Below are 25955 nucleotides of genomic sequence, written 5' to 3'. Positions count from 1 at the left end.
TTTGGTATGGACCTTGAACTTTTATACTTAGGATTATTCAGTTAAAAGTGCAGGATGAAGGCCTGGCACAGTGGCTCAAGCCTGTAATCCCAGCATTCTGAGAGGCCGAGGAAGGCGGATCACCTGAGGTCAGGAGTTCGAGACCAGCATGGCCAACATGGTGAAACCCTGTCTCTACTAAAAATACAAAAAAAATTAGCTGGGCGTGGTGGTGCACACCAGTGATCCCATTTACTCGGGAGGCTGAGGCAGGCGAATCGCTTGAACCCAGGAGTTAGAGGTTGCAGTGTGCCGAGATAGCACCACTGCACTCCAGTCCGGGCGACAGAGCGAGATTCTATCTTAAAAAAAAAAAAAAAAATGCTGGATGAAGCCTGTTTTGTTGGGGAAATATTAGAAATTCATTTAATACTTGCAAAGAGGTGTTTATAAAAGGATCCTAGAGAGTGCAGTTAATAGACAACATTGTGAAGTGTTATCCTTACCTATTCATATTATATGAGAATCTTTAAAAAGTAATTTGTTTTAATTAAGGGTTTGTATTTGGATGAATATAATTGCTGCCAAATGTGTCGTCTTGTTAATTTTGTAGCAGTATGTTATTTTCGTAAGATTTTCTCATTTATATGTTAATAATTAAGCAAAGAAAGGTTCTCAAACTTGACCTAGTATCGTTAAGGCCTTTTGTGAACATTCTGAAAATACCGAGTTTTAATTTTGTCGTTAAAAAAGTAGAAATAATATTACTAACAAAAAAGACTAGGTCTACTTTATGCAAATATAACTGAAGATCACAGCCACATGGACACCGGTCTACAATAAATATCACTAAGTAATTATTACTATACTTGATTAGAGCATACTAAGGATGGGGCTAATTCTTGAGTCACTCTCTCTAAAGGAGTTCCAATAACTTTTGTACTCTGGTATTGTTCTTAACTGAAATAGCATATGGAGTCTTATCCAATCTAGATAGCTGTATGTGGTTAAACAAATGTTATTATTTCTAATCACTGCAAATGCTATACATTGGGATTTTGGGAGAAGAGACTAGAGATTGATATCAAAGAAATTGGTAAAAACTTTCCACTCTGTGTCTAGAGAATTATCACTATTTTGTTCAGCTTGGATTTTCTATTGTTGCTCTAGTCTTGTTGGTATCTTCTATGTGTCTTATCCTGTTTTTTCCCCTCTCTACCAGATACTTCCTTTTATTGTACACCATATTTAGTTAAAGATCTTGGCATCTGTCTGCAATTGCTCAAATATCCTTTAGATTCAGAGATTTCAATAACCTGTTGTTTCCCTTCCATATATTGGGGGGGGGGGGGGGGTCACTTGCTAATTGTCTGAACCTGGAATCCTCTTCATTAGCTTCTCTCTTCACCATCCATAAATCATTTTCCAAGTGTAATCAAGTCTACTTAATATATTCTGTGTATCCTTTTTATTGTAATTCTACTCTCACTGCTTTAATTTCAGACACTGTTTTTGGTAGACCACTAGTTGGTCTTTCTCTGGGGCCTTATTGCCTATTTAATTTATTCTTCACACTGCTGGCTTTAACTTACCTACCTAGCCTCTACGTAGTTCAGTTTGGCAAGAATGTAATCCTTAAATATATTATTAATTGTACTTTCCTAATTGCACATTCTCTCTCTTGCTGGGGAAACTTCATATGTATTATTCCCCATCCTTGGAATGTCTTTTGTCCTATTTTCCTGGCATACCTCTATTTCTTCTAAACTTAGCTTGTGCTTTACTAACCTTCTGACGTATTTATCAGTATAGTCTTAGGTACTCCTTCCTGTTTCCTTCATGTGTATACTTAAAATACACACATACTTTTACACAATATTGTAGTTTTATACCTGTATACCTACTCACTAGAATTCCTTGAAGTTGAATCTGTCATGTTTTATTTTGGTACATAATATCAAAAGTTTCCAATTTTGAAGCATTTTGGATTTTTGAATTAGGGATATTCAACCTGTCCTTATTTTCTTAAAACACCTGAATCCTCTCTATGTATATTGTGAACCCTTGAAAAGAAGAGTCCCATTTGTGAACTCAAACTAGAATTCCTTGTTGTCAGTTCATTGGGAGAGTTTCAGGTTGGCCAAGTATTCTCCAGTGACCTAGGTGGTGCTCAAAGGGGTCAGCAGTAACTCTGTAATCCCTGAATCAGTGAGCGTTTTAATTGCAATCTTAAGGGTTCCAAGACGTTTTAGGTACTGTTCTGTATTTTGCTAATGATTGATTCATTTAATCATTTTTCCATTTATATACCACTGTTATATTTCAGTTAGTGGCACTGGTAGTGTATTCATTTCCTAGGGCTGCCATAGCAAATTGGCTGCTTAAAACAAGTTTATTCTCTCACCATTCCAGAGGCCAGAATTCTAAATCAAAATGGCAAAAGGGTTGGTTCCTTCTGGAGGCATGGTGTTTGGCATCTTTAAAGCAGGAGTTAACTATATGTTAATTAAATGCATGCTACTAGTTTTTACTGGGGACTGGCTACTCTTTCCAGTAGGCTTACAGTTTCCTATTTCCTTCTGAGTACCCTCTGTCTGGTGCTTCGGTATCTATATTTGCTATAGCAATGAGGATAGGTTTTATACTTCTCTCGTTTTGGGAAGAAAGCTCTCTTAGCGTTTGAGTTAAAAACAGAACCAGTGATGATTTTTATGTAACATTTAAACGCCATTTCTAGATGAAGTAACTCAGGAGTTTCATTTTTTTTCTCACATTTTAGAGGACAACACAATATTTAGTAACATTACACAATAAGATTGAAAAAATATATGGGTGATGTAAAGCTAAGTATTAATTTGCTTTTTTTAAACCATTGGGGGAAAAAATAATTCTAGATTTTAGCAGTGGGATAACTTAGTTTATAAGGACAAAGTTTGAGAACCCACTGGCATAGAAAATGTTTTCATAATATATTGTTAAAAATAGCACATGTTCTGTTACATAATACATCACCTGATAACAGACTTAAATCATTAACAGTAGACTTTCTATTTTCCACTGTAGGTTCAAGCAATAAATGCGGGAGTGTTTTTCTTTAGGTGTACAATATGCAGTAATAGTGACATCTTTCAGAAAGAGATGTTGAGAATGGGAATTCATATTCCTGAAAAGTGAGTAACGTTTAGCCTTATGATAAAAAGAGATATTTTAAATGTAGGATTTAATAGCAATGGAAATGATCACCTATGTCTGATTCAGTGAGCATGGACAGGTAGCCATTTCAAATGGTGAAATGCAAAACCTCCTTCCCCAGATAGCCAGTTCATGGAAAGCAAGGACTGTGTCATAAATGTCTCATTCATTGATTTATACTCTCTTTATAAGTAGCTCGGCTATGTCTAATTTTGATTGATTGACTTTGTACACAATTATAAGAGACTTCAAAATGGTATGTATAAATTGAGAGAATCAAGATGTGATTTAAAATATGTAAGAATTTTGTTAATACTTAAGCATGAAGAATCCAGAAATAATGATAGTGAACTTAAAATTAAAAATCGAAAGTGAAATATTTAGAAAAATGTGTTGTAAAAAATTTATTAACTTTTCATTTATCGTGAAAATTCATTGAGACTAATTTACTGTATGATAAAATAACACCAATGGATTTATATCTTAAAGAGAATCCTAAAAAGGACACGTTTTATTATTCTCCTAAGTATATAAAAGTTTTTATTTTAGGCCAGGCACGGTGGCTTACGCCTGTAATCCCTCCCCTCACTTTGGGAGGCCGAGGCAGGCAGATCACCCAAGGTCAGGAGTTCAAGACCAGCCTGGCCAACATGGCGAAGCCCCCATCTCTACTAAAAAATACAAAAACTAGCCAGGCATGGTGGCAGGCCCCTGTAATTCCAGCTACTTGGGAGGCTGAGGCAGGGAGAATTGCTTGAACCCAGGAGGCAGAGGAGAATTGCTCTTGACCCAAGATTGCACCACTACTCCAGCCTGGGTGAAAGAGCAAGACTCCATCTCAAAAAAAAAAGTTTTATTTTTAGATTCATTCCTGATCCTCTTATGTAACATTATTTATAGGTCACAGCATATTTTATATCTTGTTTCTTTCATAGAGATGCTTCCTGGGAATTAGAGGAAAACGCTTATCAAGAACTTCTGCAGCACCATGAGCGTTGTGATGTTCGAAGATGTCGTTGCAAAGAAGGGCGAGACTATAATGCACCTGATAGGTATTTCTGAAAGTTCAGTTGTTCTTAGTGGTTCTTTGTTTAAACCTTCTGCTGAGAAAGTAGGTTTTATAGTTAGTGAAACGTAGTTTTGCTCTTAGGATGTTAGAAGTTTAAGCTGAGATGAGGGATGTTTTCTGTCTGTTTACAGAGAAATTTTTGCGGTTAGTATAGTTGTAACCTATTTCTCTGTTGTATTATCACGAGACTCTATTTTCTAGAGCCGCACTGTTCTATCTGGTGGCCAATAGCTACATGTGGCTATTGAGCACTTGAAATTTCCCTTTTCCAAACTGCAAGGTGCTTGTAAATACATACCAAAGACTTAGTTCACTAGGGCTGCCATTAACAAAATACCACAGACTGGGGAGCTTAAAAGAAATTTATTTTCTCATAATTTTAGAGGCTGGAAGTTTAAGATCAAGGTATTGACAGGTTTGGTTTTTTCTGAGGCCTCTGTCCTTGGCTTGCAGATGGCTGTGTTCTAGCTGTGTCTACACGAGTTGTCCCTCTGGTGTGTTGTCTATGTCCTAATCTCTTTTATTTTTATAAGGACACCAGTCATATTGGTTTAGGGCCCACCCATCTGACTTTATTTTACTGTAATTACCTCTTCTTTTTGTTTGTTTGTTTTGAGATGGAGTCTTGCCCTGTTGCCCAGACTGGAGCGCAGTGGCACAATCTTGGCTTACTGCAACCTCCGCCTCTGGGCTTCAAGCGGTTCTCCTACCTCAGCCTCCCGAATAGTTGGGATTACAGGCGCATGCTACCTTGCCTGGCTAATTTTTGTATTTTTTTTAGTAGAGATGGGGTTTTACCATGTTGGTCAGCCTGGTCTCAAATGCCTGACCTCATGATCTGCCCACCTCGGCCTCCCAAAGTGCTGGGATAACAGGCATGAGCCACCACACCCAGCCATAATTACCTCTTAAAAGGCCTTATCTCCATGTACCTTCTGAGGTACTAGGATTTAAGATTTACTTCAACATGTGAAGTGCAGGGAGACACATTTCAGCCCATAGTCATTTTATTATGACTTAAAGAACTTATATGACCAAATAACTTAAAATTTGTTGTTAATAATTTTTATGTAGATTACATATTGAACAAAATGATAATATTTTGGAAATAAAATATATTATTTAACTTTTTTATATTTTTTAATGTGGCTACTGGAAAATTTTAAATTACATATATGGTTTACGTTGTATTTCTATTGGACAGCACTGTTCTAGAGGGTAATTTAACTAGATTCATCTAGCACTGTTTCTTTTGGACCACTATAAAAAGGGTTTGACATTTGAAATTTATTGATTACTCTTTCGTAATGTCAGTGGCTCTTTTATTTAACAGTCATTTTGTGCATTTTAGGTACAAGGTACTGTGTTGCATAGTAGGAACCAAGAATATCTTCATTTTTTAAGATGTAGGATAAGAAGTAACAAATCCAGTTTACAAAATTTATATAGGAAATTTCAATAAATTGTTATCACTGTTATGTAATCTTACTTAACATAGTAAGCTCAGTGTATAGAGCAGAATATTGGGAGCCTTGTTTCATGAAACAAGGTTGAGTCAGCTACTACATAATTGTGAAGATTCAGCTAAGGTCTAGCCTGCTCTGGAAAGTTTCCTGTAAGCAGCTCTCCTCGTTCTGATTCCCTACTCTGGGCTAGGGGTTCCCTTCATTGTGCTTGTTACAGTATAGTTGGCGTTATTTAAATTTAATGCTATTAAACCAAAAATTCTTAGAAGGCAGAAATCTCATTGAAGGTGTCAAGTAACTGTATTCTTGCCTGTGTTATTTATCTAGTGACCCTGATTATTCATTCATTAACACCAATAATACCTCCCTCAAGAGTTTTGCTGAGGCATAGATGATATAATGTATATAGGATTTTAAGAAGCAATACATTCATAATATTGATATTTTTCAAATTTATTTTAGGCTGTTCTTTGCCTATATGTATTTCTTGTATACCATTGGTCTCTCAATCAGTAGCTACAACTTTTCGTCCTAGGACAAAGATATTGTCTGTCTGAATGACTGCTTTGTAATCTCACACCCTCTCATCCTAGTAAGAGGAAGGCAGTTTTAGCGAAAAGCAGCGTAATTAGTGCTTAAGAGCATGTCTGAAGCTAGATAAACTGAAGTGGAAACCTCAGTCTGAGACTTGGCTAAAGTGAACTTGAGTGGACAAGTTATTGACCCCTCTGTGCCTTGATTTCCTCTTTAAAATGGAAGTAACAGTGGTTCTGTCTGCCTTCCACAATTGTAAGAATTAAACTTTTCATATGAACACAGCGAGAACTGGACTTGGAGCATAATAAGCACTTAGGTTAGCTGTTTCTTCCTCCTTATTGTTGTCACTGGGCAGAGACTCACACATATAGAGGACACACACTAACATACGCACACCCACACAGAGGGATGATATGCCCCCACCTCTGGGGTAGGGATGATGTCTAGTTACCTCTCTTGCCACTCACACTTTCATACATGCAGGGAGCTAAATCTGTTTCTAAACAGAGAAGGTGTAGTCATACCCAACAAAAAGGCTGGAGCCCCACACTATAGCCCACACCCATAGTCATGGAGAAAATATGAATGTGAATATGTGATGGCATGCATCACATAACACAGTGGGGAAACATGGAGCTGGGAACAGATGACAGAGAATATAAATATGAATCAGGTAGGAGGTCTGGATTCTGTTGAACTGCACAATACCTGAGGTGTTTGAGCAAGTTTATTTTAGGAAATAGTCCTCACCTTGAAATTTACTGAATGTTTCTTCCATATCAGACACACTGACACAGCAATCTCCCTGTAAGCATAGTCATCTCTAAGTAGAAAGGAAAATTTATTTTCTCCCTCTTAATCATATTTTGTCTGATGTTTATATTCTTTGTGTATGTGCATATGAGTGTGATAAGTTAGTTTTGGTTTTTACATTAGAGATATTTAGAGAAGCAGATAATCTTTTTCCTCCTTTAGAAAATCGACTGGGGGGGTGTGTGCGTGTGTGTGTGTGTGTGTGTGTGTGTGTGTGTGTGTAAGAAGGCAGGCCCTCTGGACATTGCTAGTGGTTGAAGCTAGAATAAACAAAATGTAAGTATCTGCTTTTCTTTATGTCCTCAGCAAATGGGAAATAAAGCGCTGTCAGTGTTGTGGTTCCAGTGGCACACATTTAGCCTGCTCCTCACTACGGTCATGGGAGCAAAATTGGGAGTGTTTGGAATGTAGGGGTATTATCTACAATTCAGGTAATTTTGTAATTTTGAATAAAGTTTTTATTCAAATGTGTATTATTTAAAAGTTTTTACCTATATCTCTGTTATGCTAACATGGAAATTTAAATCTATAGGAGAGTTCCAAAAAGCCAAAAAACATGTATTACCCAACTCTAATAATGTGGGGATTACAGATTGTTTGTTGGAAGAGTCATCACCTAAATTACCCAGGCAGTCACCTGGATCCCAGAGTAAAGATCTACTGAGGTATGTATTTTGAATCGGAGAAATACATAAAAATCTATTAGGAGAAAATTATGATAGGAAATGCCATACACATTTAGAATATTAGGTGATCATACCGTAGTCTAGAAGAGTGTTTTTCAGCCTTCAGGACCCAGCGTTTGATCATGAAATCAATGCAACCAGCATTTTAAAGAAAATGAAATGGGATAGAATAGAATACAAAATACCAAAATACATCATACTTGGGAAAAGTGTATCTATCCTAATTAATTTTTTTGTGTATGGAGTAATGATATAAAATATATTTTTTATTATAGATCACTTTCAAGATAGTTTGAAAAACACTCATCTGGAAAATGTGCTTAAAATGTTGTTTGATTATAGAGTAAGACAGGAAATTAAAATATCAAGCATACCATGTCACCTTATTAAAAGGAAAGAATCCTATTTAATGTAGAATTTTTTTTTTCTTTTGTCTTTTTTTTAGAAATAAAGTCTCGCTCTGTTACCAGGCTGGAGTACAATGGCATGATCATGGCTCACTGCAGCCCCAACCTCCTGGGCGCAAGTGATCCTCCCACCTGAACCTACCAAGTCTCTGGAACTACAGATGCATGCCACCATGCTTAGCTAATTTTTAAATTTTTGTAGAGATGGACATCTTGCTATGTTGCCTAGGCTGGTCTTGAACTCCTGGTCTCAAGTAGTCTTCCCACCTTCGCCTCCCAAAATGTTGGGATTACAGGTGTGAGCTTTGATGTTATAATCATTGTTTGCTTGTTTACTGTCAATGTCAGGAGTCTAAATGTCAGCTCTTCCCTTTAGAAGGTTTAAGGCATACATACCGTTATCACATTAATTTCTGTTCCCATAAGATAGCAAAATAGGCTGGGTGTCGTGGCTCACGCCTGTAATCCCAGCACTTTGGGAGACCTAGGCAGGCGGATCACGAGGTCAAGAGATCGAGAACATCCTGGCCAACATGGTGAAACCCCATCTCTATTAAAAATACAAAAATTAGCTGGGCATCTGTAGTCCCAGCTACTTGGGAGGCTGAAGCAGGAGAATCGCTTGAACCCAGGAGGCAGAGGTTACAGTGAGCCAAGATTGTGCCACTGTACTCCAGCCTGGTGACGGAGCCGAGACTCTCTCAAAAAAAAAAGATAGCAAAATAATAAGTTACTTTCAAAATCTTAATTAAATAAGATTAGAATTACATCTTTATAATGTCGGGTATTTGTTCAGCTGTAGTTAAGATTTTTATGTTTATATAGATTTGCAAAAGAGTTTTTAGAGCCTTGCTTTACCCAATAGGGAAGAAGTAGAAAATTAGTCGCTGAGCATGATGAAATACTTTCTTGTTAAAAATAATTTCAGTTTGGGTATGGTGGCTCATACCTGTAATCCCAACAGTTTGGGAGGCTAAGGTGGGAGGATCATTTGATCCCTGGAGTTTGAAACCGGCCTGGGCAATGTTATGAGACTTCGTCTCAACAAAAATATTTTAAGAAAATAACCAGATATGGTGGTGTGCACCTGTAGTCCTAGCTAGGCAAGAGGCTGAGGTGGGAAGATCATTTGAGCCCAGGAGGTCAAGCTGCAATGAGCTATGATCATGCTACTATACTCTCTCCTGAGTGGCACAGCAAGACCTTGTCTCTAAAAAAAAAGTTTCAAGTTTAAAACCTTAGAAGATAGTAAAGATAATTTTTGTGAAGACATTTGATAACTGAATTTGTAGACAGGTAGAATATTAAGTACTCTTCAAAATTTGAAGAATATCTGTTTTACTATGCCACTTGTGTTAACTCTACGGAAAAATCTGTTACAAATATTGTTATACTTTTAGTATCAAAATAGATGTTCACATTATTTTAAAATAATATTTAGATTTCCAAAGGTGTTACACCAGGGAAGCTTGACTCCTTGCTCCTGCTTTAACATGTAGTCATATTTAGAAGAATAGCATCAACATTCCCCTGATCAGGCAGGAGCAAGGAATCAACCTGCTATAAAAAAGGTATGTTTCTGAAGAATTATCTTACTTCCAAAGGACTTTGGCTTTTATTCAACATGAGTTAATGACGAGAGGATGATATAAAAAAAGAAAAAGAAAAACCTGGCCCACACTAGGGCACTGTAATGTCTTGGGGTGGGACAAATTCATACTTGGTATAGAAAATGATCCATGGGCATTGCCCAAAACAGATTTATTTTTGAGAACATTAATTCCAGTTACAGATGGAGAAACTGAGGGAAGGAGTGATTGAGCTGGTTGGTTTATATAGTCACTTGGATTGTTAAAACAGATTGCTGGACTTCATGCTGACAGGTTCTGATTCTGTAGATGTGCTGTAGGGCTCAATAGTTTGCATTTCTAACAAGTTCTGGGGCAATCCTGCTGCTGGTCTGGGACCACACTTCGTGACTTACTGGTCTAGACTAAAAGGTACTATTTTAGGAATTGTGAATTCTGTTTATAATATTACCTCTACTGTTAATTATGACTTTATGATTTAAAATACACTGTGTAATCTCTCAAAGACATTTTCTTTCATAGTAAGCAGAGATTACATTTGCTTTTTTAAAAAAAGGATATAGTAAACGTTAAGTGAACTAGAATTAAGAAACTTAATTATAGCCATTAGCCAGGAAAGTGAGAGTTTGGGCTTGCTTTCTTTCCTTCTTTCCTTCTTTCTTTCTTGTCATTTTTGAGACAGAGTTTCGCTCTTGTTGCCCAGGCTGGAGTGCAATGGCGCGATCTCGGCTCACCACAACCTCCCTTTCCCTGGTTTAAGTGATTCTCCTGCCTCAGCCACCCGAGTAGCTGGGATTACAGGCATGTGCCACCATACCCAGCTTATTTTTGTTTGTTTGTTTGCTTGAGACGGAGTCTCGCTTTTTTGCCCAGACTGGAGTGCAGTGGCCGGATCTCAGCTCACTGCAAGCTCCACCTCCCGAGTTTACGCCATTCTTCTGCCTCAGCCTCCCAAGTAGCTGGGACTACAGGCGCCCGCCACCTCGCCTGGCTAGTTTTTTGTATTGTTTTAGTAGAGACAGGGTTTCACTGTCTTAGCCAGGATGGTCTCGATCTCCTGACCTCGTGATCCGCCCGTCTCGGCCTCCCAAAGTGCTGGGATTACAGGCTTGAGCCACCGCGCCCGGCCTTATTTTGTATTTTTAATAGAGAGACAGGGTTTCTCCCTGTGGGTCACGCTGGTCTCGAACTCCGGACCACAGGTGATCCGCCCTCCTCTGCCTCCCAAAGTGCTGGGATTATAGGTGTGAGGCACCGCGCCCGGCCTGAGATTCTGATTATTAAACTGGAATTCACTGGTTGGTTAAATTTGAGATAATTATCTATCAACTTCCTTGTAAATGATTCTAATTTGGTAAGATTGGGGTGAGGAATCAAGAATTTAAAACTAAGATTATCAAATAACTGTTTTTGGTTCTAGTAGCAGCCATTGGTACGATTTTGGATGGAAGTTGGGGAAGAATATCCTATTAATCTTTTTTTTTTCCCTCGTCATGTTTTATTGGCTATATAACTGCTGTTTCACATAAAGTACTTTAAAGTACTTATCTCTATGTTTAAATTCATGTTTTATAGGCAAGGCAGCAAATTTAGAAGAAATGTATCAACACTATTAATAGAGTTAGGATTCCAAATTAAAAAAAAAACTAAAAGATTATATATCAACAAAGCCAATATCTGGACTAGTGCCTTAGATGCATTCAGAAATCGAAACTTTAATCCTTCATATGCAATTGAAGTAGCATATGTTATTGAAAATGATAATTTTGGAAGTGAGCATCCTGGATCAAAGCAAGAATTTCTGAGTCTCTTAATGCAACATCTTGAGAACTCATCATTGTTTGAAGGGTCCTTGTCAAAGAACTTGTCTCTAAATTCTCAAGGTAATTATTTTATTTATTGTTGTATATACCAAATATCACATGTATAGAAAAAGAGATAGATAGCTGGTTAGAATTGATACTTAATACCTGTGCTCTAAATATACAGTTCACTTTGTTAATAAACTACTGATAGAATCACAGGAAAGTGGGAAGGAGGAGTGACAGTTGAAAAAGTAAATTTTGTGGTGAAACATTTTTTATTTAAGAATATACATTCTTTATAGCAATATTCTTCTAAAAATTAATCCATAATTAAGTGTAACTTTATCTTCACTCTGATCTCATTTTAATAGAGTGGCCAAATGGGGATGATTATTTGAATTCTTCTTGTTTGTGTATTTGGAATTTGCAGTTAACATAGAGTTTTTGTAACATAGTTTCCTGGTCCACATGTAACCAATTTTTCAGTATACTTTTGTTTGCAATAATTTTTTTTTTTTTTTTTTTTGCACAATTATGTATATGATAGTTTTCTGTCTTTACTATTGGTGAGAACTTAAGGTAATTATAACAGGCATCTCAAAACAGTGGGTAATTCTAGCATTCTCTTTTAGGGGCTTTTTTACTACTTTTGCTGCAATAGGAAATTCGAAAGAAAATAAGAAGGCATTTCGTTTCATTTCATTTGAATTTCCTGCTATATTTTTTGTAAACATCCTCACCATTGCCTAAAGCATCATTTTTACTCTGTATGGTTCACACAGTTTAATTATAAACTCCCTTTAAAATAAAACATAAAAATAAATAAAAAGCTTTCCAAATAGTAATGTTAACTCAAGGCAGCTTTGGTATGGTGGAGAGTATGTGAATTTAAATCACAGAATCTGAAGTCAAGTTGGTACACATCTAGTTCTTTACATCCTTAGTTACTTACTCTCTCTGGATCTCAGTTTCTTCATCTGTAAAATGTGATTATGAATATGTAACTTGTAAGATTATTGCTCAGGTATTGTTAATGTCCCTTATTAATAAGTTGCTTTCAACAATTTAAAAATTAAGGAAAAATATACTTGATTGTTTTGACACATCAGAGTTGCTAATACATTTGAAATGACAATTTTAATTCAAGCTCTGACAGTAAGGTAAGACAGCATATACTGTTGAGAGTAAATTTGTGCCTTTGGGAAAGATTATTTAGTGATACAGATCGAGAACCTTAAAAATGTTCCTATCCTTTGACCTACTAATACCATATGTAGGAATCCTAATCAAATAAATATAAACAAGAATATTTGAGTAGATGTTGACTATAACATTATGTCTTATATAGTTGGAAATGTCACTTAGCCAGGATAGCCAGTAATAGGGGGATGATTTGCATTATAGTACATCTCTAAGTTAGTCTAAATACATTCATTAACTATAGATTTGAGTAATTTTGAGCAGTATGATAAAAAAGTTTACAATAAAGTGGATAAAACATAAGTCAAATTGTTTTTGTATTTATATACACAAAGAGGTACAAGTACAGGCATTTGTCACTTAGTAACAGGGGTATGTTCTGAGAAATGTGTCAGTAGGCAATTTCATGATTGTGCAAAGATTGTGAAGTGTACTTAATGGAAACCTGGTTGATGTAGCCTACTACACACCGAGGCTATATGGTAAAACCTGTTGGTTCTAGACTGCAAACCTGTATAACATGTTACTGTCCTGAATACTGTAGACAATTGTAACACGATGGTAAGTATATGTATATCTAAATATACAAAAGGTAATGCATTGTGCTATAACAGTATAACATCACTAGGTCATAGGAGTTTTTCAGCTTCATTATAATCTTAGGGACCACCTTTAATGTATTTCATCCATTCTTGACCACAACATCCTAATATCGTGCATGACTATACACCAAAGTGTTTACAGTGGTTATAATGGTGGTATGTTTATTGTGTTTTATGTTTTCTACAATAGATTTTTACTTTATATTCAGAAAAATGTGTCTTTTTTTGTATTTTAGGTGAGATCTATATTTTCTACATAATGGTAGCTTCTAAGCATTATATTTATCTAATGCTTAGATTTTGGACTAATTTTAATATATATTTAAAATGATGGTGATCTTATAATAATAGAAGTGTATTTGATATATTTTCATCTGTATTTACAGCTCTGAAAGAGAATCTTTACTATGAAGCTGGCAAAATGCTTGCCATTTCTTTAGTTCACGGTGGTCCTTCACCTGGTTTCTTTTCTAAAACCTTGTTTAACTGCCTTGTTTATGGACCAGAAAATACCCAGCCAATTTTAGATGATGTTTCAGACTTTGATGTGGCACAGATTATAATCAGGGTAAGCAATGGATCTGTTTATTAAAATGCACACTACATTCTAGGTATCTTTTAATGTAAATGACTGATCTGCAATAAAATAATATCTATGAAGGAGTTAGGGATTGTAAACATATATTTCTGTTTACCAGTGGAGTTCTGAACCAGTTAAAAGATAGTTTTAAAAGTCAGATGGCTGGAGATTAAAGTGCAAGTTTAAAGTTGGTAAAACCAGTTGGATGATGTGATTTTGGTCTGTGTTCAACATGGCTTGTGAATACTCCTCAGAAATACATGGATTTGCCTGCCTTGCTAGAGACAACTTGAGGCAAATTCCCTATTGCATGCTAGAAAGCAGATGAAAGTGCACTTTGATGCAGGATCTGAAGAGAGGAAGGATTTGGCTTACCAGTTAGAATACTTGTCCTTCCTTCTATAGGGAAGTATGAATGATAGATGGAGAGAAAGACCAGGCTGAATTTCTTCCAAAGGGGAACAAGTGGTAGGGATCAGGGAGGACTTAATGCATCCACCTAAAAGTAGTTACAATTTATTCAGCACTTATAATGGGTCCTGTACTAAACATGTCACATATACAAACACTCATTTATCATAATGCCATATAAGTGTCATTGCCAACATGTTACTGCTTTAGAAACTGAGACAATGTAAGCCATTTAACTTTTCTTCCTTAACCTCCCTCCTACTTAAGCATACTCTATCCATTGTCTCAATTAACAGACAGTGTTAATGATTAAAAGCATAGGCCTTAGCCGGGCTTGGTGGCGTGTGCCTATATTCCCAGCTACTCTGGAGGTTGAGGCACAAGAATAACTTGAACCCAGCAGATTGAGGTTGCAGTGAGCCAAGCTCACACCACTGCACTCCAGCCTGGGCAACAGAGGGAGACACCGTCTCAAAAAATAAAATAAAGTAAAATAAAATAAAGCATAGGCTCAGAAGTCAGATTTTACTTTGAATGCCAGCTCTTATAACTACTATATGCTGTGTCACTTTGGGCATGTTAATCTTACTCAACCTCAGTTTCTAAATCACAGAGTGAGCACTGCTGAAGTGTGAGTTGCTATAGTGTATTATAACAATTCTTTCATTTGCCCTAAGACTGCTTATCCTAACATTGTGTTTTAAATTGACCCCTTTAATTCTTTGTTTTTCCTTTTGTGTCCTCTTTACTAAAAAAAAAAGTATATTTAAGCTTCATTGTCTCGACTTCCTATTTCCTCTTTATTTCTTGTAATCAGGCTTCTGTCCCTACCACAAGTCTCAAGTTAGCTAGTTCTTAGTTTATATCCGAGGCTCTAAATATCCATGTCCAAAGGCCTTTTCTAATTTTTCATCTGCTGTGACTTCTGCAATTACCACTTAGAATTTCTCTGCAATATTTTATTTAATATTGTTCTTCCTCCTACTTCTGATGATTCTCTCTTCTTTAATACTTCTTTCTTCTTTTTCTTCTTACCCCTGAAACAGCATTTTTCAGTGTTGTCTTAACAGTCCTCATTCTTTATTATTTGGAGAGCTTCTTATCTCCTGTAATCTTTCTGAATGATTCAAAGACCTGTATTTTTGAGCCCCTGGACTCATATACAGATAAGACCTGGGTCTTGTAGCACATTGAGTCCAACATGTTTAAGATGAAAATAGTATTTTTCCCAGAATTTTTTGTTTGATTGTTTTGGGGGGGGGCTTTTTTGTTTTGTTTTTACCTATTTGCCTTTTCTTTCCAAGAGATTTCTTATTTCCAAGCTGTCCTGGAGAGTCATTTTCATACTCCTCCATTTTCCAGTTGTATGTCAAGTCACCTATCCCTAAGACTGACTTATCGTCAACCTTTACTTCCTATTTCTAGTGTGCCTTTTTTACCAAACTCAAATTTTCCCTAGGCTTAAACAATTAGAATGTTGTTCTAATATTCTTATTTGGGATGATTCTTCCAAAAGTACAGTTTTGACCATATTGCTTTCTTCCTCAGGAATCCCCCAATGGCTTCTCATTCCCTGTTGAACAAAGTTTAGGCTCTTCATTAGGGCATTTAAGACCTTCACCTCTCTTCATGGCTTTATCTACTCCAGTTTCTGTACTTTTTATCCAGTGTTTATTCATTTAAGAAATACTATGTACTCTGTACTGTTTTGTTACTAAAGATAGAGTAGTGAGGCAAAGTCATTACCTTCTTGGAGTTTACATTAAGAGAGAACATAGAAGATAAACAACAAATATAATATACCATCATGTAGTAAAATGTATGATAATGCTAAATAAAACAGAATATGGCCAGGTGCAGTGGCTCATGCCTGTAATCCCAACACTTTGGGAGGCCGAGGCGGGCGTATCACCAGAGGTCAGGAGTTTGAGACCAGCCTGGCCAACATGGTGAAACCCCATCTTTACTAAAAATACAAAAAAATTAGCCGAGTGTGGTGGCGTGCGCCTGTAGTCCCAGCTACTTGAAAGGCTCACTTGAGCCTGGGAGGCAGAGGTTGCAGTGAGCCAGGATCACACCACTGCACTCCAGCATGGGCAACAGAGCGAGACTCCATCCCAAATAAATAAATATATACACAAATATATACATACATACATACATACATAAAACAGAATAAAAAAAGGAGATAGATAAGGGTTGGAGTATATATAAGTTAGGTTTTAGGCTAAACTTCTGTATCACGTAGACACAGAAAGACAGTGGCTCAAAAAAGGCAGATGTTTACTGCTCTGTAAAATCCATTGTCTAGATTTTAGGGTAAGAGGTGGCAAAAAAAAAAAAAAAATGGCCTGTAGGTCAAGTTCTGGCCTGTTGCCTGTTTGGTAAATAGTTACATTGGGCAACCATGTCCATTTGCTACTGATCTGACTGCTTTCACACTACAGTGGTAGAGTCGAGTAGCTGCAACAGATACCATATAGTTTGAAAAGCATAAAATGCTATCTGGCCCTTTATACAGATGGCCCTGTGTTTTCAAGATACATTGTGATTTACAAAACCATCTAAGGACTTGAGTTGCTCCCTCTCATTATCGGGTAACACTTAGCATTATTGTCTTCATCCACATGGTTGAAGCTTGCTCTTAAAGGAGAAAAGTGGAAGTTGAGAGCAGGGAAATTTGAGACATTGTTTTTACTTATATCCCATTGAACAGCCATGTAGCCCCACCTAGCTGCAGCAAAAGTTTGCCCAGCAGGGTTGAGGGTTTGCAGGGTTGAGGGTTTGCAGGGATGAGACAACATACACCCAATTATTACTCTGACAGGGTGTAAAGATAGTATTTTGAGCATAATAGTCATGAAAAACTTCAGAGATTTCAGCAGAGATTTTGAATGAATGAGAAGAAGTCATGTAAATCTCTAAGAATGTTTTAGGAAAAGGAAATTGTAAGTAAATTTTCTGTTAATGGATTGTTTCCTATTTTTAACGTTTTCCATCTGTACCTTTAAGAGCTTACCTGTATGAAAGTGTCTTGCACATAAATGGCCAAGTATTTCTTTGTTTACGCTGTTCACTAAAATGCTCTTGGTAAAATTCTGTCCATCTTTTAATTTTCAGCTGATATTCTTTTTCATGAATTATCAGGTCATCTTTCTTGCCTATCTGGTGCTAGGTAACTTTTCTCTCCTTTTTTTTTTTTTTCTTTTCTTTTTAAGAGATAAGGTCTCAGTCTGTCACCCAGGCTGGAGTACATTGGTACGATCATAGCTCACTGAACCTCCAACTCCTGGGCTCAAAATCCTTCTACCTCAGCTTCCCGAGTAGCTAGGACTACAGGTATATACCACCTACAACAGGCCTTTTTTTTTTTTTTTTTTTTTTTTCTTTAGAGAAGGGGACTAGCTGTGTTGCCCAGGCTGTTCTTGAACTTCTGGCCTTAGGCAAGCCTCCCACCTCAGCCTCCCTAGTTGCTAGTCTTACCTAGTGCTATATAATTTTTCAGTGTCAGTTATTTCCTTTTTTACAAATAGTTTCATTATACTCTGGATTTCTTGAAGGCAGAAATAGACAAATTTGTTGAACTGGATCATCAGACATTTATTCTAGAAAAATACTTCTTGGTTTACTTTCACTGCACCCATATGTACTCAGAAATTTGAGTATAAATTAATATCATTTGAAATGTGCATGTCACTCAAAAGTAAATGGGTAAAGTGGCTGTATTTTCTCCTTTGTTACAGATAAATACTGCAACAACTATAGCTGACTTAAAGTCAGTAATAAATGAATGCTATAACTACCTTGAGTTAATTGGATGTCTCAGACTTATAACGACATTAAGTGATAAATATATGTTAATAAAAGACATACTTGTATACCATGTAATTCAGAGAGTCCAAGCACCCTTTGAAAGGTAAGTTGTTTCTGTTAATATATGGCTCTCTCAAATTACATGTTTAAAGTGGTTAATTATCTTGTAATGTGAGATATATTTGGTAATAAGTGAGATGTTTTTCTCAGAAAAAAATTTAAATGCTCTTTTAAAATAATAACTTAAGCTTTTTTGGGATGATTACTGTTCTGATCATTTAATAAGCATTGTGTAGGTTGGGCGCGGTGGTTCACTCACGACTGTAATCCCAGCACTTTGGGAGGCTGGGACATGTGGATCATTTGAGGTCAGGAGTTCGAGACCAGCCTGACCAACATGGTGAAACCCCGTCTCTACTAAAATACAAAAATTAGCCGGGCATGGTGGTGGGTGCCTGTAATCTCAGCTACTTGGGAGGCTAAGGCTAGAGAATTGCTTGAACCCAAGTGAGCCAAGATCATGCCACTGCACTCCAGCCTGGGTGACAGAGCAAGACCCCCTCTCAAAAAAAATAAAGAATTGTGTAAATGTATGATGCTTTCATAGAAATAATCACTATTTCAGATTATAAATTTTTTTCTAAAAAATATTCTTTTTAAAACTCTTACCACATGAGCCAACTATTCTCTGTGCATTCATTTAATAACTATTTATTGAGTACCTTTTATCTGCTGGGTAGTATATATATTGACCATTCTTTGATTAACAAAGTATGTATGATTTTTGCTGTCTTTTAGTTTAGAGCACTGGTATAAGTTAGACAACTTATGTATCTCCTTACACTCTTACAATTTTTTTAAATAATGGAAATACACATATGAAAGTAGTCTGTAATCACCATCCAGATCTAACACTTACTAACCTGTGCCTGTCTTGTTCATCTATATCCTACCCTTGTTATTGACTCCAGTATTATTTTAAAGCCAATACCAGATATTATCTCAAACCTGATCAATTCATTTAAAAAAATGTAGTATCATTAATCCATAGATTTAAATATATTTGATGTGTTTAAAATCTTCATAGTTAATATCATTACTGAAGTTTATATGTCTTGGATCAGTATAAGTCTCTTTATGTTGTTGTTTTTAATTCTTTTGATGTGAGCCTTAATGGTCTTTGTAAGCTTTTTTGCTATATTGTATCACAAGGTGTTTCAGACTCATTTTGTACATTTTAGCCTAAGGAACCTTTGTTATTTTTAATGGGAAATGGGTAATTCACAACCGCAGTCTGGATGCTACAGAGTCTTAGTTTTGCTGGGTTGGTCATGGTATCTAGGACTTTTCAGTGAATCCAAATTAGAAAAGTCAAGGGTTTTAAAATCTATTTTTATCTATTTTTTTTAAATCAAACTTTTTTAAAAGATCCATTATGAGTGTGTCTTGATACTTCTAATTCAGATTCCCTATTGCATGATTTTTACTTAACATTTTCTTTGTCCTGTGTTGAGAATTCCAGTTCTTAACGACACTGGAGAATTTGAGTATGAAGTAAACTATTCATGTGATTTATTCCACATTTCATAACCAATAGTCTCAGAATAACAGTACTAACATTATCAAATTGTTGTGCTTATAAGTCATTGGAATATTTTCTGTGTGACTAAAATTGGGCATAAATTGCATTTTCATTTTTTATTTTAGTGATTAATTTTATTAAAATTTTATTTTATTTTAAAATTATATAAAATGTTTTGTATAGTTCCAAAGTCAAATGTATAATAAGAATATACTGAAAGTATATTCAAAGAAGTATAGGTTTCATCCATACTATGTCCATCTACCATTCAACCTTTTATGAAGTAACCATTTTGGCAATTTTTTTGTGGTTTATTCTTTTATTATTTGTTTTCTTTTAATGATAACAGATAAACATATGTGTGTTTTTCGCTCATTTTATGCTGCTATAACAATACCTGAGACTTGGTAATTTATAAAGAAAAGAAATTTATTTCTCACAGTTCTGGAGGCTGGGAAGTTCAAAGGCATAGTGCCAGTATCTGCTCAACATCTGGTGAGAGCTATCTTGCTGTGTCATAGCATTGTGGAAGAGCAAGTGAGCACTCAAGACAGAGATGTGCCCTGGAAATCAGGATGAATTCACCCTTTTTATCAGGAGCCCACTCCCACAATAATGTTATTAATCCATTCATGAGGGCAGAGCCCTTGTGACCTAATCACCTCTTAAGGACCCTATCTCCCAATACTGTTATACTGGCCATTAAATTTCAACATGAGTTTCAAATGAGACATTGAAACCATAACATTCTCCTCCTGGCACTCTAAAACTCATGTCCCACTCACATACAAAATCCCACTCACATACAAGAGTATCTGAGGAGGTGAATAGGAAATTTAGGAAGTCAGGCAAAAATGATATGTCTGTTCTTTGCTTATTAATGAAAATGTGCATTTTAAAATATTCAGTTGTTAACTTGCATTTCTTTTGTTAATCAGATAATTTTTGTTCATTTTCTCTATTATTGATATTTCAGAAGAATTTGTATTCCTTGCATAAAATTAATTTTCTGTCATGTATATTAAATATCTGTCATTTGCTTTATCTTAATTTCTTTTAACAATATATAGGTTTTACATTTTATGTAATGAAGATTTATCACTCTTGGTAATATCTGGGAAACTTAATTTTATAATAATTAGCTTTGAAGTGTAAAACACTTCAGATTTTGTCATCTTTCTTACTAATAAAAACTTGTTAGTTTTGAAACTATAAATAGCCAAATAATGTAGGTATGTAAAATAGTCATTTTATATTAATGTATTTGCTTATGGATTTGAAAGTATCATGTATAGTATATCCATATCTTCTCTTTTTCCTCACATCTGAAAATATGATTGTCTCTTGTAGGGTTTTTTTTGGTTGTTTTTTAAAAATCATTAGCTGTTTTGAAAAAATGCCAGATAAATTAGCTGGAAATATATATTACTTAATATAATACCAAACACACATATATGAATGTTGGCTCATTATTTTTCTTCTGTTAAGTTTTAAGCAGGGTCTGAAAACCCTTGGTGTTTTGGAGAAAATTCAGGCTTATCCAGAAGCATTTTGTAGCATCCTGTGTCATAAACCTGAGAGTCTTTCTGCAAAATCCTTAGTGATCTTTTGCAGTACACACATTACCTGATGTAAAAGCTTTGGGGTTTTGGAACAGTTACTTACAGGCTGTTGAAGGTATGTAGATATTTTATTTTACTTTTAACGATCTCAGAATATTTGTTTCAGCATATTTGTTGGGGGTTTTATGTGTGTATGTTTTGCCTTTTGGTATTAATATTAAGATGCTAACTCTGTATTTACAAAAGAAAGTTATTTCAAAGCAAGTTTATATGACCAAGTTAAAAATGATGAGAAAAGTTTACAGAGTAAATTTATATTTTGTAATTTTTTTCTCTAGATAAGTTGAGATGAAAGGCATTCTTTCCAGAAAATATTATTGTCACAGCATAGAACAGTCTTAATCCTAATAATCTATTTCATCATTTTCAACTTGAAGTTAAACAAAATTATTCTTCTTCCACTGGTTAGGGCTATAACAATGATATTTATCATTGAGCATTAACAGTGTAAAATCATTCTGCCTAATAGAGTGGAGAAGAATTTAACTTATAGTTGAAACTTTGTTTAGCTAGATTTTTGGTTTTTTACCATTTAGTTTTCCTGTCTGTATTTATTGAACTATTGTATCAAATAGTGATGACCTAGAAGCGGTCAAATATACAATAAGTAGTTGTACTAAATGATTGTATTAGTCCTTCTACTTTGAGATTCATTTATGTACTCTTTACCTGTTACTATACCTGACTTTGTGATTTAGTTTGCCCAAAACAAATGTGGGAGTCTATGCCTTTCAGTATTCCAAATCTGTTTGGAGAAGAATCTATGATGATAGCAATATATAACATGGATTTACTTTTGTTTCTTTTTCTCTTTTATTGGTAAATTTTTTCAGATGGTAAATCTACAACAACAATGGAAGACATTCTTATTTTTGCAACTGGTTGCAGTTCCATTCCTCCAGCTGGATTTAAACCCACTCCTTCAATTGAGTGTTTGCATGTGGATTTTCCTGTTGGAAACAAGTGTAATAACTGTTTAGCAATTCCAGTCACCAATACATATAAAGAGTTTCAAGAAAATATGGACTTCACCATAAGAAACACTCTAAAACTAGAAAAGGAAGAAAGTTCTCATTACATTGGACATTAAAATGTTTCCTTGAATGAAGAGAAGCTTTCTTTAAAAGCTGCTGTTGATTACTCTCTTTTGTTTCACTAACCTTTTCATCATCACTTTGAACAAACTAGTTAGTTTCTTGGCCTAATAAAATTTATGATATTAATATAAAGGAGTATTATGGCCACTTAGGCTAAAAAAAATTTTTTTTGTTAAAGCATACTAGTCAAAATAGGTGATAGTTTCTCATTTTCTTGATATACATACTTTATAAACCTCAATATAAATATTCTTAAAATGGTTGTAAGGATTTTATTTAGGTATGGTAGCATGGTATATAAAAGTAAAAACTGTTTTACTCACATTTTTTGTAAATTAGGATTACATATAGAATGCCACAATTTTTCTAGGTTTATTCAATTTTCAAATTATTCCTCATTTTATTTTAAAGCATTAAATAGAAAAGCTAATTGGTTAAATTTTGTTATATAAATCAGAGGCTTATATTCTGGGATTTGTGTTACTATGCATGCTTTTCTAGGATGTCACTGAATTAGTTGTTTAAAATGTTTTTAGATTACTGATTTATATTAAGATGACCCACACTGCAGTTAGATTATGCCTAGTTGGAAGTATTATATAAAAAGCAGAATTAAGCTGGGCACATGTGCCTGTAATCCCAGTTATAAGGGAGGCTGAGGTGGGAGAATCGAGATGCTCAGTCAGCCTGGGCAATATAGCAAGACTCCATCTCAAAAAAAAAAAAAAAAAAAAAAAAAAAAAAAAAGGCAGAATTGCACAAATTTTCTGGAATCGATGGACATTCCATGAGCTTAAACACTTTTGAGGTGGATAACATTTAGTTGAAAATACCTAAGAAAGTGTGTCTTCTTTAAAGCCTTGGCTTTAATCATGGGAAATTGTTGTTGTTGTTGTTGTTTTCTGTATCCTGTGTTTGGTATTCTATATATCTGATCCATAATCATTTTAGGTATTTAAATGATCTCTGTGAATTGGTAGGTTTGACCATTTGACTGTTATTTATTATCAAGATGGTTGTATGCTAAGGTAAGTTGGCACCATAGCATTATACAGTTATCTTCATTGCTCCTGAATGATATCTGTTATATAAGCAGTGCATAAATAAAGTAAAAAGGATAGAATGAAAAACCCATTCTAATGTCACCGCTCAGAGATAAGTACTGTGTTTCTGTGTATCCTTCTATAAATGCTTTCCTTCTTTTCCTTTATTTTTTAACTTTAATAATGCTACTAAAAGACAATACCTAAAAGTAACTGTACTAACAATGTGCTAACAATGTGAAAATATATAGTCCCATAGTCATGTCCCCATATTTATACTCCCACAAAAGAAAAAATTGGAAAACAAAGTCTGATGTCCTTAATCTATTATCAAATTTAAATGATGTAATGGTTGAGTTTTCCATGAAAGTAAATCATTATGATAGGTAAATCACTATGGGAAGTAAAATGTTTTAACCATATTTTTCTTAATACACAAAGCAGGTGTCAGCTGTTGTCATATTCTCACCCTTCTTAAGAAATATCATTAAATTATTGATATTTTTTAAGAAAAGTAACAGAATAGATTTGAAAGAGATAATGTATCTCTTAATACCAAAGGACAACTAAAACATAATTCTAGTGTACTTTTCTTTGTTCCCTCATGTCTTTTTCAATCTATACACTAACATACCTAGCAAATTAGTTTTACTTTAACTTGAAATATTTAATAACATTAAACAAGGCATTTCTTTGTCTTTGGTTGAATTCTTTTGTCTTATCAATAGTAATTGAAAGATCAATTATCAAAGAGTTTGAATAGCTAGTATAAACCCCAAACTCGCCATACAATTTTTATTCCAAATATGTTGATAAAAGATACTTTGTTTCTATATCCACCTTGTTTTATAACAGTTAAAACCAATACAAACCAAAAAAACCTAGTTAAAGCTATTTTCTGGTTTGTAGTTTTAATTAATTTCCCCTAGGGTAGAAATTAAAGCTGGTAAGTCACACACACATACTTTGTTAGGGTGGGGGTGGCAAGTGGAGAGGCAGTGTACTTGGGTTACCTACAATTAAAAACAGTATTTCAATTCTTCATTTGACTTACTTTATATATAGACAGGGCCTTAGTGATAGGATGGTGTAAATAATTTAGGATATTCATGTTTTCAACTGAAGCATAAATATTTATTTTGCGAAATGTTTTCTGGTTTGAAGGATGTTCCATTATTAGGATTTTTAGATTAATCTGTATGGTCAAGGAATATCAGAAACCTGTAGGTTATTTATTTTCTGCAGTGTCATTTTGTCAAATGGTTGGTATTATAATTGTTCTTTTCTTATTCATTTTATAACCAGTGCATAATTCTTATTTTAGATTTTAAAAAAGAATTATGCTATAAATCTTTATAAATGTGTGTATATATTTCTTAAATATTGCAATTGCCTAAACATTGTATATTTTAAGGCTGTTTTCTCTTGCTGTCAATGTTGAGGAAAACTATAAATTGATCTATAATGCATCTATTGGTAATGGTTTTGGTTAGTTTGATATTCATTGTTTTTAAACAGTTTCCAATATGGAAACTTTATTTTAATACCTTTTATACAGTTCTCTACTATTCAAGATATTCTTTAAAATATCTCACCAGAAACTTATACTTTTCTACTTTGTAATATTTAGTTTCTATAATTTGAGGAAGTGATTTTTTTTTGTTTGGGTTAAGTAAAAAGCCTTTATTTGATTACCCAGCATGAGAATTCACCTCAGTTTCTATTTTATGCATTTGTAAATTTTTCCCCTAATTATATGGAAGCTATTGGAACTTCTGTATTCAGTACTAAATACTAAGTCAAGGGGAGTATATTAGGTAAGTTTTTTCAGTGACTGTGCCTTTAGCATTCAGTCATTATAAGAAAATGATCAGAACAAAATCATTACATTATAAACATGTAATTCTTTTATATAGTGATTATCATGTACTGCATTGTTACTTTTAAAATAAGCTATTAAACTAGTTTTTATGGTTCAAGTAATGCAATACAAAGTTTCATGCTTCAAGTAATGCAATACAAAACATAACACATTTAATGATGAATTACTTGAATGTATATTATCTGTGGTTTAGGGAAATTTGGGTTGTCTTGAAGAGACTCAGTTTTCAAGTTCTGATTTTGACCATTATGTTTTCTAATTCCTAAACATATCCCAGTACCTACACTATGCCAAGTATTATGCTAGGCGATAGTTTATATGTCAGCCTATTTATACCCTTTTTAAAGACTGCCAGATTAACCAAAAAGTGTGACATTTATAACAAAGTTTTATAAATAAATAAATGTGTTTATGCCAATAAAGATAAACTGCCTATATAAACTAAGTAATTTATTGGGATTTAACAAGATTAAGACTCTGACAAACTGAAAGATACAAGATTCCTTTACTCTCCACATTTAGGAGATCCTGTAAGCAAGCAGTTACTGTCTGACACCGAGGAACCTATAGAAATGAGGGA

The 25955-nt window shown here is 34.7% G+C and overlaps 1 protein-coding gene across 1 annotated transcript in view; it reads left to right on the top strand.

The window, feature by feature from the left end:
- Window positions 1–25812, top strand: part of G2E3 (G2/M-phase specific E3 ubiquitin protein ligase) — a 63510-nt gene extending 37698 nt beyond the window's left edge. Inside the window, 10 exon segments of the mRNA XM_017895899.1 lie at window positions 3043–3149; window positions 4107–4223; window positions 7363–7487; window positions 7589–7721; window positions 11314–11621; window positions 13732–13913; window positions 18080–18252; window positions 21220–21333; window positions 21335–21408; window positions 22187–25812. Coding sequence (XP_017751388.1) covers window positions 3043–3149; window positions 4107–4223; window positions 7363–7487; window positions 7589–7721; window positions 11314–11621; window positions 13732–13913; window positions 18080–18252; window positions 21220–21333; window positions 21335–21408; window positions 22187–22443 — 1590 coding nt within the window. The 3' untranslated portion in view covers window positions 22444–25812.
- Window positions 25813–25955: the final 143 nt, after the last annotated feature.

Source organism: Rhinopithecus bieti, unplaced genomic scaffold (genome assembly GCF_001698545.2).
Source record: "Rhinopithecus bieti isolate Rb0 unplaced genomic scaffold, ASM169854v2 scaffold_21703, whole genome shotgun sequence".
NCBI classification, from domain to species: Eukaryota; Metazoa; Chordata; class Mammalia; order Primates; family Cercopithecidae; genus Rhinopithecus; species Rhinopithecus bieti.
Note: the sequence above shows the minus strand (reverse complement) of the source record. Positions and strands in the feature narration are given on the sequence as shown.